The sequence below is a fragment of the Miscanthus floridulus genome, chromosome 10, assembly GCF_019320115.1.
Source record: "Miscanthus floridulus cultivar M001 chromosome 10, ASM1932011v1, whole genome shotgun sequence".
In the NCBI taxonomy this organism is placed as follows: domain Eukaryota; kingdom Viridiplantae; phylum Streptophyta; class Magnoliopsida; order Poales; family Poaceae; genus Miscanthus; species Miscanthus floridulus.
In genome coordinates this window covers 32,688,639-32,701,760 of record NC_089589.1, presented here as the reverse complement: position 1 = coordinate 32,701,760, position 13,122 = coordinate 32,688,639, and the positions used below count along the sequence as shown (strand labels likewise).

The 13,122-nt window shown below is 42.0% G+C and overlaps 1 protein-coding gene across 1 annotated transcript; it reads left to right on the top strand.

Annotated features, from left to right (window-relative positions):
• Positions 1-415: 415 nt before the first annotated feature.
• On the top strand, positions 416-1,201 carry LOC136489970 (glycine-rich cell wall structural protein 2-like). The gene has a single exon (XM_066486474.1). It carries the CDS (start codon positions 420-422, stop codon positions 996-998), a length of 579 nt encoding a protein of 192 aa, XP_066342571.1. The 5' UTR covers positions 416-419; the 3' UTR covers positions 999-1,201.
• The last annotated feature ends 11,921 nt before the right edge of the window (positions 1,202-13,122 follow it).

Genomic DNA, 13,122 nt, shown 5'->3' with positions numbered 1-13,122 from the left:
CCGAAAATTGGCAATGACTCGATGGATAACTTCACTGTATATTGAGACGAAGAATACAAACAAGTGAACTACTTAAACCGGAGCAACAAGCAGCTTTAGTTTCAATGGGCCTTCCAAACACCGATGAATGCTAAAACTTTGTGCCATCTATTATCTTATCTATGGAGATGAGTCCCAAACAAGTGCCATCCATCACCTTGCTACTTGCATGTAATTTAATTATGGTCAACTCAAGAAGCTCCATAAATTCTAGTGGATTTTAAAAGCCTCCACTTGGTCTCCTATTGAAAGACCACTACCATACGTGCATGCTATATGAAGGTAAAGAGCCACTGCATGGCCTCGAGCACTATAAATACCCCATGCAGCATTCAGTGGGAAGTCATCTCAACTCAAGCACTCCATAGTGTTAGCTCACAATGGCAGGCACAAAGCTAGTATCACTGGGGCTCATTGTCCTCATGAGCATGGGATTAGCCAATGCTGTTAGGGTGGCTAGATACTCTAGTGCTGATGGGACTGGCACAGGACAGGGAGGGGGTGGCGGATATGTGAATGGCGGGGGATCAGGGTCTGGGTCTGGCACCGGATCAGGTGATAGTGGTCCTTATGGTACCCATGCAAGTGCTGGAGGGGGTGGTGGAGGTGGTGGAACTAGCCAATACGGTGGGTCTGGATATGGTACAGGGTCAGGGTCAGGTTCAGGGTCTAGTACATATAGTGAAGGAGGGTATTCTGGCTATGGAGAGTCTTCTAATGCTGGTGGTGCCGGTGGGGGTGGGGGTGGAGGACAAGCCGGAGGTGCTTGGAATTCCAATGCTCAAGGATCCGGTAGCGGCACCGGTTCTGGCTCTAGCAATGCTAACCGGTATTGGGATGGTTCAAGTGATGCGGGTGCAAGTGCTAACGGCAATGGAGGTGGCACAGGAAATAGTGAAAATGGTGGCGGTGGCGGCGGTTCTGGTGCCGGAACTGGATATGGCAATGCCTACCCATAAATTCCATATAAGCCAATCTAAAGTTGGAGCCCATCGTCGTCCTTCCTTGTTTGAAGTCGTAGAGTTATTTGTTTTCTTTGTCCCTTTGTTACACTTTTGTTAGTATTAAATTAATAAAGGGTCCAACTGTTCTAGCAACAGTAGCAATCTTGTAATGTCCTTATATGAATATGTTGTAATCATGTCTGCTTGTGAAAGGAAAAAATAACTTGTGCCTCGCATGTGGCCACTATATCTAAAAAAAAAATCTTACGTTCTCTTTGGAGTGATTAAGTTGAGACGCCTACACCGTGCATGTTCACATGGTTATTAAAATAGTATATACCGATGAACTTCCTAGAGTTGTTTATATCACTTACGACGATACCTCCAACTGGGTCAATCCAGCCTAGAACATAATTAGCTTGAACTGCTGCTACAAGCCCATTTATGTCAGTGATAACTTCAAAAAAAAGGTGATCCAGTCCAAAGGGCTTCACTATTTCATCCTCTATCCTGAAACAAAACTTCTAGAGCTGTACTTAATCAAAGTGTCTTAAGTTTGCGAAAGGGTTGTAGCCCAATGGTTATAAAATTAAAGCCTCAGTAGCACCTCAAATCCTGGGTTCCACTCCCTGTGGGAGTTAATATTTCAGGATTTAGCGGCCTTTTGCTTTAAGTGGTAGGCGATGTTCCCGTTGACAGGGAGGCGCATGTGGTGACTTCGTCAATCTCAAGGATTTGACAGCCCAATCTTCGAAGATGCTCATAAGTGTAGGGTTTGCATGTGTGCATTCATACGGGTGAGTGTGAATGCGTTGTGAGTGTTTGAGTTGTACTGCGTAATCAGAAAAAAAAAACTATCTTAAGTTTGACTAACTTTTTATATAAAAAGAATAATATCATCTCTATGATAGGAAACAAAGATATTATGAAAATATATTTCATGGTACGTATATATAGTAATAATACTAATTTCTGTTCTAAATATTTGTGCTCTTTTCAATACATTCTATCAATTTCAAAATAGTTTGACTTAGAACAATACTAGAAATTGATTTCTTTTAGAATTGAAATAGTACGCAATATATTCCACTACAGTTCTTCCTCTTTCCACCATTATGCACTGCTCCGATACGCCATCCATCTCTAGCGACCGGCCGCCCCCTGTCCTGTTGCATCCATCTCCAATAGCTACACCTGCCTACTACTCTCCGACCACTCCACCCTCCATGTAAAATCCATAACACGGCAAATCCAGCCTTAAATATCATATCAGTCAAATAAACTATATTGTACATTGAACCTTGAATCAAATAGTAATTTACTAAATTAAGATTTTTCTGAATTTCGTAGGAGTCGACTGACCCCCAACAAAATTCACGTACCACATGCTAATATAAATACCATAAGTATATATTATGTAGAAGGCATTATGTTAATTAAGCATCTGTGTAGCCAAAAAGGCTCAAACGATGTAGCCTAGTTTGGTGGTCGATGTTATTCTGCATTCGTTCATAGTGCTTCTTGGCTCTTGCAAATGGCTAATCAAGGAGATGGATACTTGATGTCCAGTTCTAATCAATTATTTGTCTTCCATCTGTGATCAGTCCATATCATCGTACTTTTTAAACAATACATTATAGTTCACATTACTACTATTGGTTTATTCTAATGCATAAATTAGGTCTCACTTAGAGTGTTGCTCGAGACCTCTATATTCCTCAGGACCCCTAGCAGATTTCGATCGGTGAGGGAAATGGAGTGGACGAGGTGGCTCGATTGTGCCCCGTGAGTGGCTGCTCACCGGCTCGACATTCTTGTCCCTCGATTGTGTGCCTTGTAGTAGGATCACAGAGAAGGGAGTGAAAGAGGCCATGTCTGCTACCCTTAGGGCGTTGTATTCATCTTGTCATTCACATATGGATCACGGATGGATGTACTGTTTGGAGCCCATGTCTGCTAGATTTGTAGAAGGCACCTAGTCTTTTGTGGACGCCACCAAGGCGTACAACACAAATAATGTACGGAATGATGGATACATATAATGCACATGTGTCAGTTGCAAAAATCAGAAATAGTTTCAAAACATCGAGCCAATCTGTTGTCATCTGCTGCTTAGGGATTTCGTAGGAAACTATAAGGTTTGGAATAAGCGTTGGGAAAATGGTGACAACTTGCTTGAAGAAGCCTAATGGGATAGAGTCCATGCACCCATGCCAGATACCATCCATGAACCATGAATGAAACTGGCTAGAAAACCATCAATGAAACCATCAAGTATACTCAAATGACTGTGCAAGTATGTTTCCTTACATTTTGTTTTTGCGAGTACGTTTCCTTACATTATAGTACTGTCACATTAGCATATTAGCTAGTATGGCTGTGCAAGAATTTTGTTCACGATGTTATCTGACCGTATCAGACAATCTCGGCCCGACTTTCATCCACTCTTATCAAACTACAGCAAGTGGACGCTGAGGGTTCAAGCATTCAAGGATTGTTTCGCTACTCATACAGCTTGCATTGTACTGATTAATTAACCTTGTGAGCTGTCTTTCTTATCGAGATTTCCAGGTACACATAGGAGAGTTCTTAAGTCCATGACTGAATTTGTCAAAGTCGTTGCGAAAACCTCGAGGTCACCTCTGCAACGTCAACCACGTACTGCATGAGGAATAGAGTCCATGCACCCATGCCAGATACCATCCATGAAACCATGAATGAAACTGGCTAGAAAACCATCAATGAAACCATCAAGTATACTCAAATGACTGTGCAAGTATGTTTCCTTACATTTTGTTTTTGCGAGTACGTTTTCTTACATTATAGTACTGTCACATTAGCATATTAGCTAGTATGGCTGTGCAAGAATTTTGTTCACGATGTTATCTGACCGTATCAGACAATCTCGGCCCGACTTCATCCACTCTTATCAAACTACAGCAAGTGGACGCTTAGGGTTCAAGCATTCAAGGATTGTTTCGCTACTCATACAGCTTGCATTGTACTGATTAATTAACCTTGTGAGCTGTCTTTCTTATCGAGATTTCCAGGTACACATAGGAGTAGTTCTTAAGTCCATGACTGAATTTGTCAAAGTCGTTGCGAAAACCTCGAGGTCACCTCTGCAACGTCAACCACGTACTGCATGAGAAATAGAATCCTTTGGGTGATGAGGGATGCCGGTGTTGAGCTTCAAACGTGCCCGTTGAGACTTCTTGCATGCAGGTCGTCGTTTACTAGTTTTAATGTTAGTATAATGCTAGAGACTGATCTCAAAAGATATATAAAACCCTGGGTTACATTACATTACTATATGGGTGATCTCGTCATCTTTTGATTTTCGTGTCCACCAGCTGTACATGTTTCACAGTACGTGTTGGAGAGTACGGTCAAATGCAGAGTCATGAGCATGCATGAGAGTATATTGTAGTATGCATGCATGTTTTTTGCATGTCTTTCAACGGAAACAATTCATCCCAAGCAAAAGCCAAGAAAAAGTTTATATGTTCAAGTAACGGCCCATAATCCTTGTGAAACTGTGATTACTCTACCTTTTGTTCTCAGGTCGGGTGAAATGGAGTCTATGTATTAGAGCTTGGAAGTTGCTAGTACTCCCTCCGTTCGAAATTATAAGACGTCTTGGCTTTTTCTAGATTCATAAGTTTTGTTAGGCATTTAGATACATATTGTGGCTAGACACATAGTAAAAGTATGCTAAAATGTCTTTTAATTTGGGATAGAGGAAGGACTATTCTTTTCTGTATGGGGTCTTTGTCCAGCAACACAGTACATATCGAGACAAAACATACAAATAATTCTTAAGGAACTAGACCCAGCTTTCAGCTAAATATGACACAAAAGCAGTACAGTCACTAATATATCACACATTTAGTATCAGTGCAGGTCCGAATATCGGCAATGACTCGATGGATAACTCAGTGTATATCGAGACGAAGAATACAAACAAAGTGAACTACTTAAACCGGAGCAACAAGCAGCTTTCGTTTCAATGGGCCTTCCAAACACCGGTGAATGCTAAAACTTTGTGCCATCCATTATCTTATCTATATATATGGAGACGAGACTTAGCTGACCACCATCTAGAGAGAGCGTAACAAGTGCCTCCATCACCTTGCTACTTGCATGTACTTTATGGTCAAGTCAAGAAGCTCCATTGACTACTACAGATATCATTTGTAGGGGCGGCTCATGGACATTTGTAGAAACGGTTTGGCCAGCCGCCCCTACCAAAGCTTGGCTACAAATCACCGATTTATAGGGGTGGTTCCCAGACCACCCCTACAAATCCATTTGTAGGAGCGGCTGGTGTTATCAACTGCCCCTAGGGCGGCTGATAACACCAGCGCCCCTACAAATCAATTTGTAGGGGCGGCCGTAGTACCAGCCGCCCCTATAATACCTGTTTGTAGGGGCGGTTCACAGTACATTTTTTCGCAAAAAAAAAATCAAATTTACATTTCAAATTCGACCAAAACATATATTTTTCATGCACAACTCCATCATGACTTATCTTCTTCTGCGATTGTACTGAAACTCAATGACAATACACATTTATTTATACCAGATTATAACAAATATTCCATGACTTATCTTCTTCTGCGATTGTACTAAAGCAAAATCCAGCTAAATTAGATTTAGCGGGACAACTACTGGACATGGAAAAAAAGGAAGTACTAAAATATGATTCATCCTGTAAATCATGGAGATTTGGGAATTTACAATCAAGGCGAGGGAACTGGATTATTGCTTATGGCAGAAGCTACCCAAGAAAAGAAGTGGCCATACAGTGACCCAAACCCCATTGTTTTATAAAGGGAGCAAGCTTAACTGTAAGACCACTAAGGCTTCATACTATGCTCTAAAGATCCCTATTCAAGTGCTGCAAAAACTTGTCGCTTCCATCTCCATCAACATTCGACAAAAATGAGTCGACATTTTCATCAAAATCAACAAAACTATCCACATCATCCTGTCAGCAACAGAACTCACTTAAGCACAAACAGAGCTCAGACAAAACCAGAGAATATATAACATTCAAGATGTAGCAGTCAACAAAGGCTGCAAGGCATTACATACAACAATCTGAGGGGATGCACATTATGACTAACCTTGGTAAGACTCAAACATGGCTTTGGTGCTAGGAGGTTCAGTGATGTCGTCCACCGGATGAGGCACATTCGCCTCTTCTTCGTCGAGCGGGGTCGATCCGCAGCTGCTGCGACCCGTAAACTATGGGCTAAGGGCACTAGGAGTAGGGTTTTGTGGTACTACTGGCCCCTTGGACAGCAAAATTTGCTCGACTCACGCTTCAACGGTCGTCTTAATCCATGCTTCCATTCTGTCTTCCATCTCTTTTAGTCTCCTCAAATATTATGCCTCATGTTCCGCTCTACCCCTCGAGCGGCTCCGGTAAGTGTTGGATTCTTGGGGGAATGCTAGTTTCCAAGGAACAACACCGGTTCCTCCAGTGCGACCAGGGTGCTCCTTGGTTCCGAGTGCTTGGGTGAGCACGTCTTTCTCCCTATTAGAAGTGCGAGTCCCTTGCCTCACCTCCTCAGTTACCTGGGAGATCCTCTGGATGAGTTCGCTCATGGGTTGATTTGAGGAGCTAAAGCTCCCATCCTCGGCGTGCCGTACATTTCTCCCCATACAGTATAATACCCTGGGCTCCCAATCGGCAGTCTCAACCTGAACGCCTTCCTCAGCAAGGCGATCCATCTTTTGAAGTTCTGCTTCAAATTCTAGCATCTTTTTGGCGTAGCCATGAGAGCCGAGATGATGAGGATTCATCGCTTTCTGCGAATTCTCCTTATTCTTCCTGCTCAGTTCTAAGTACTCCTCGGATAACCTGTATTCCTTGAAAGCCTGCCAGAAGTCCTTCTGCTTGCTAAACTGTCCACCAGTCATCATCTTTCCCAATTCACTTCCTGTACTTAATCGGGATGAAGTCCCTAACAAGTAACCCGAGGATAGTCTTGTATTTGGTCAAAGCTATAGGTGGTGAGAGTGGATCCCCGAATTCATCGAACTCAGTAATGTGCCAGTGTGCATTCCTACCAACAGGAATCTTTGACACGCCTCGCTTCGATCTAGCCTTCCTGCTACCCGAACCCTCTGGCTCCTCGGCCGGCGGAGGCTCCTGCTAGAGACACCAAGTAAGTTATGACCCTCTCAATTGATTAGCGTGTGTGGCTACATAGTGACATGATACCAAAGTTACCTAGCCATCTTGGTCATTTTAACCCAGATCGAGCAGGCCGGACGGGGTCCATGGCTGCTCGTTCTTACCGACCTGATTGACACTATCACCATTTGTCGGATCATGTGGCTCTTTCGTCCCAGCGATATCAGCCGCTTCTTGTTGCCGATCAGTTTTTCGGCGATGGGGTAACAAGCGACAATGAGTCATGGCTATGACACGATCGTGGTTAGTTTTGGCCGTGGACAACTACTAATAGCATATGTTCATATATATATAATATGTTTAATGCAAAGTCTAATAATAAGTCCACATACAACAAAGTCAAATAATAGCATATGTCCACCTAGAACAAATTCATTGTTTGATTGACCACATACAACAAAGTCCACCTACTATTCTACGAAACTAAGCCTACATCAACTTTCAAATAAGAAAAGCGATGACCATAGCCTTAAATAAAAGCATGACATCTTTCTAAGACCAAGGACCAATTCTCCTAATCTTCACATCTCCAGCGGGTGGCTTCTCTTCGATCTCCAGTGCTAGCGGATGGCCATGGTTTATATTCATTGGACCATAGTAGGCCGGTTGCCCATGGTTTGCAAGGTAGGCTGGATGACTATAGTAGGCCCTCAAAGCTTCAGCTTCTGTGTTGTATTTTTTGTGCAAATTATCAGGGTAGCGATTGACTTGAGCATAGCAATCTTCCTAGGTTCGATAAATCCCAGACATGTGACCAACATGCACTACATACCATGCCATGGTTGCCTATATATTTAAGTAAATTAGGCATGTGGTAAGTGGTAATGGTAACTCACTGAACAAGAGTTATTATTCAAGTTATATGGCCAAACTAAATCTATTTAATATTCTTTATCCTTGACATGATAAAAATAACCTCAATAATTGGACTGTCTATTATTCGGAGATCAATGTGGTTTAGTAATCATACTTGCTGCTGCTGCCGAGCCAATTTTAAAAGTTGTTTTTAACTTTTTTCTCTGGAACAAACATCTATAGATGCCTTTTTTAAGCATGCTATACATTCCATCAAAATCAATTGACACTCTACCTATAGCTAAACCAAGGAGTAACCGCATGTAACTCAATCGAATAGGAATTGGTTGCTATTGGGAAGACAACAACCATGGGGCATTTCATCGAACACTTAGCGGGCAGTGAGCCATGCACTCACCGTGGGGGTGGGAAAGCAGCTGTCCGCGTGCTCCTGAAGGCCTCGGTGGTGCTCCGGCGTCTGGCAGTGGATGGCGGGGGAGTGCTCCAGTGTGGTGCGGTGCACGGGCGTCGGCGTCGAAGAAGAGGAGCGCGGGGCTGGGAACGGCGGCGCGGGGGGCGGTGGACGGTTGCTCTGACGTGGGACGGTGCACGGGCCTCGGCGTCGAAGAAGATGAGCGCGGGGCTAGGAACGGCGGTGCGGGGGGCGGTGGACGGTTGCTCCGGCTTGAAATGGCTTGAAATTTTTTTGGTTAAGTGTCTGAACTCTGTAGCCCGAGACCCGAGCTCAAACCCGAGGGCTGGCACAATTTTTTTTTAATTTTTTATATATCACTGCCGGTTTTCAAAATAAACCGACAGTGATAACAAGCATCACTGTCGGTTTCTTCTCATCACTGCCGGTTTTTTGAAACCAACAATGATGTTTATATATATTAAAAAAATTCTTTTATATACTGAATAAATAGAATCATATGTATTCCTATCTCAAAATGGCTTGAAATTTTTTTGGCAAGCTTGTACACCTAAATTAAGATCCCGCACATGATCTTAAGTTTTTCTAATCATTTTTTAATTAATTATATTTTTCTGTGTGCTGAATAAGACAAAAGAGGTTGAATTTCATCTTGGACCCAATAGATTTTTTCATCCACCTCCACAAAATTCCTATTCCTAGGGCACATTAGAGCCTGTGTAAAAGTTTGGCACTATTCTAGATCTTTTCGTCGGTAGACTCGGTTCAACCTATAATTAAATTGTCTCGTCGCGCGGAAATTCAATTAAACCTTAGAAAGTAGCAAACCATCTTCGGAAAATTCCAAACTTGGTGTTTCGTTCACATGTGGCACATGCAATCCTAAGAAAAAATTTGAGACCAATATGACATCGGAATGCCTATGAACCACAGAAACCTTGATAACCTATGTGTATAGTCATGGTTCGATGAAATGGGCATATATGGTAGTTGATGTCACGGATTATGTATCCGCTTGTATAGATGAAGTCCAATGCCCGTATGAGTGCACTCTCTCGTGCCTCACAATACCGAAAGAATGGTCGGCCATAGATGTAACATACTGAACGACCACTGCCCCTGTTAGTAATCCTTATGCAGTACTGGCGTCTTTCTATAGTGAGCCGGCCGAGGTTTCCATTGCAGAAGTCTCAATCGTATCTAAGTTGCTCCGTAGCTTGGTCTAGAACGGTCCACAAGCCACATGCAACATAGGTAAGGTCCTGTAGCACAATCTGCATGCAGAGAAAAAGAAAAAAATTAGAGAATGTTATTACGATAATAAACAACAAATAACCACGACTCAGGTATAAGTGACCATTTTACCACATCCGCATGGTTGTAGCTTGCAAACCATTCGCTTGCTTGTGGGACGGGGATATCACCAGCATTCAAAGCAAGTGCCTTGAAGTGCGAGAAATCAGGCACATCATAGCAAATATGTCGAAGTGCCCCTAAACAAATGCGCACAACACTTAATTGGGCGCTTATCACGTCCGGGCTCTGTATTCCCATCCCATGGATATGGTTCTGATGATTTGAACCCCTCACAGGGATGAAAAAACTGAGTTCACACGTCCATAGCCGACCACTTGCATTAGATATCATGTTCTCGACGATGTCCGAGATAAAGAACCAGCTAAGTGTTGTTCGTAGCCAATCTATTGGGGATATAGTCTGCGACATATATGCATGCAACAATGATATTAAACGAATTACACTTATTTGTTAGCATCAAAAAACAAAAGATGTTGGAAAATATTTCATACAATAGCTGTAACAGGGAACCATGGATTGGCCACACTAGGAGTGAATGGCTCATCGCCAGGGTGGAAACCTGGTTCTTGTGGTGGGGGAGGTCCGTTGTTCATACCACCTGATCGATAAAATGCAAAAAAAAATATGAACATAAAATATATGCACAAAAAAATTCTTCCAAGTAAAATATGGCAACATAATTAAATATAGATCGAATGCAAGGAATAAGAATATATATAAATGTAGAATGCAAAGAAACATGAATATAAATATAGATCAAATGAATATAGATACAATATTGGAGAAGACAACATATCAATACCATTGAAAAATGCAGGAGCCATGACCAAATCACGTAGAGAGAGTGGATGTCTTGAGAAGTGAGAGTGAAACGTGAGAAATGAGACTGAGAGAGTTCATGGGTGGGTGGGATCGATGTATGTGGCCGGTAGTTTGTTTTATATAGGGGGGCATGGACATCATTACCGATTTTTAAATAGAACCGACAGTGAAGGTGGTAATCACTGCCGGTTTCTAAATAGAACCGACAGTGAAGGTGGCTATCACTGTCGGTTTCTAAATAGAACCGACAGTGAAGGTGCATATATGTAAAGGATATATTTATTTAGATACTATAGTGGGAAAGTTTTAACAAGAACGATATATTTATTTAGATAGTAATGAAATACATCAAAAAAATAGAAATAAGTTACATATACGATAACAAAGATCTTACACTAAAATTCCATATACGATAACAAATACCTATTTGCGTACAGGTCAATGTTACCATCAATGTGTATCAACACATTATAATTTACCACCTCATGTGTACCTCAGTAGCATTCTTCTAGTACCTCATGTGTACACCATTTTGGTGGACTACGATGCATAACGATATCTGTGGTTTGCTGTGAGAGGAAAACATTGCATCATGGCTGATAAGGCCTAGCTGAAACCAACATGCATGGAGAGGCTAGCTCCTGTCCGAGGGCCATTTTATAGGGGCTAGCAGTCGTGGTATATTTTTATTTCTAAACTAAAGTTATCGGGGTAGGTGGGAGCAGTGTTCCAACTGTTATGGTCATGGGAACACTGTTGGCATGTGAGGAGCATCTATACATCATTGTCGATTTTAGTTTAAAAACCGACAGTGAATTGGGCCTTCTGTGTCGGTTTGAGCAAACGACTGTGATAGAAGCTATCACTGCCGGTTTTAAAACCAAAACCGGCAGTGAAGGGCCCTGTCACCATCTTTTAGTAAAAAATATAAAAAAACACTGTTGGTTTGGAGCCTGTCATCGCAGCCTTTTTGTAAAAAATATAAAAAAGTTTGACGCGCCTGAGATTCGAGCGTGGGTCACGGGGTCGAAAGTGCGCGGCCTAACCGCTGAGTTAGGATAGGGAGTTCGGTTAGATGGTTTTATTTTTTTTTCTTTTATCCCATCATAATGCACTACTAAATAATAAATGCAAAATCAAAAAAGTTTGGCATGCCTGGGATTCGAGCGTGGGTCTTAGAGTACAGAGTGCGCGCCCTTAACAGCTGAGCTAGGATAGGGAGTTCGATTAGTTTGCTTTTCTTTATATATTTATTAATAGAAATAATGCAGTTAGTTTATATTCTAAAATAACACAAAAAATTTTGTCTTGATTATTTAATTCTGTGATAATTAATTAATGGTCTATAATTATCAAATAATAGTGTTTGTGAACATCATCTTAATATTTGATTACATAGTCAATAATTAAATTATAGAGATGCGCACAAAATATAAATTAAATATTCAGTGCGAATTACTAATATAAACGTCTGCATAATGATTACATAGTTAACAATAATCTAACTATCTTTAGGTGCATCAACAATGAGGGGCCTCATTGTGATCAATTCGTACGTAAGCAGGTTCGTCACCCTCTTGGTAGGTAGGGATATGTTCGCCCCGAATGGATGCATTTCCTGATAGCCCCTAGTCTTCTTCGTCCATCACTCCATCGACACCGACAATCTTCCTTTTCCCTTCTAGAACTACTTTTAGCCTTCCTTTTGTCTTGTTGTCCTTGCATAGAAGACTTGCATAACATCTCTTGCAAGGACGAAGGGGTCGTCTCTATATGCGGTCTTAGTGAGATCAACGGTAGTGAACCCTTCGCTGTCAGTGTTGATTTCATCGAGCCGGACCCACTGACAGCGAAAAAGAGCTACCTTCAACGGACCATAGGCTAGCTCCCATATCTCCTCTATGAAACCATAGTATGTCGCCTGCACGTTGCTGTTCTCGTTGTGAGCATCAAAACGAACACCACAATTTTGGTATGTGCTCTTTCCATCTTCCTTTTTTGTGTAAAATGTGAATCCATTGATCTCATACCCTTGGTACTTAAGATATGTACTCGAAGGCCCCTTGGCTAAGGCATCCAGTTGATTACCCAACTTTATTCCAAGCAAGCGACGTCGCAACCAGTTGACAAATTCCTCCTTATGTTTTTTATCTAGCCAAGCCTATGACCTTCTCGGATACAGAGTTTGCAGTGATTGCCTGTGCTCGTTAATGTATGGCATCACACCCTTGGCTTGCTGGAGAACAACGAACTATGCCTATCTGAAAGAAATAGGGTCGTCCACTGTAACAGATTTATCCCTAATCGTTCCTTTGCCACGTAGTCTTCCCACATGACGAAATTCTAGAACTCCGACCCTTTTGATGTCCAGATAATATGTGCAGAACTCAATGGCCTCCACCATTGACCATCCTTCAACCATGCCCCCTTCTGGCTTGAATCTGTTCCTAACATACCTCCTCCTGAAAACTTTCATCAATCTTTCGAAAGAAAACATCTGATGCAGGTACATTGGGCCAAGGGCTCTAATTTGGTCAACAAAATGAATGAGCAGATGCAATGAGATA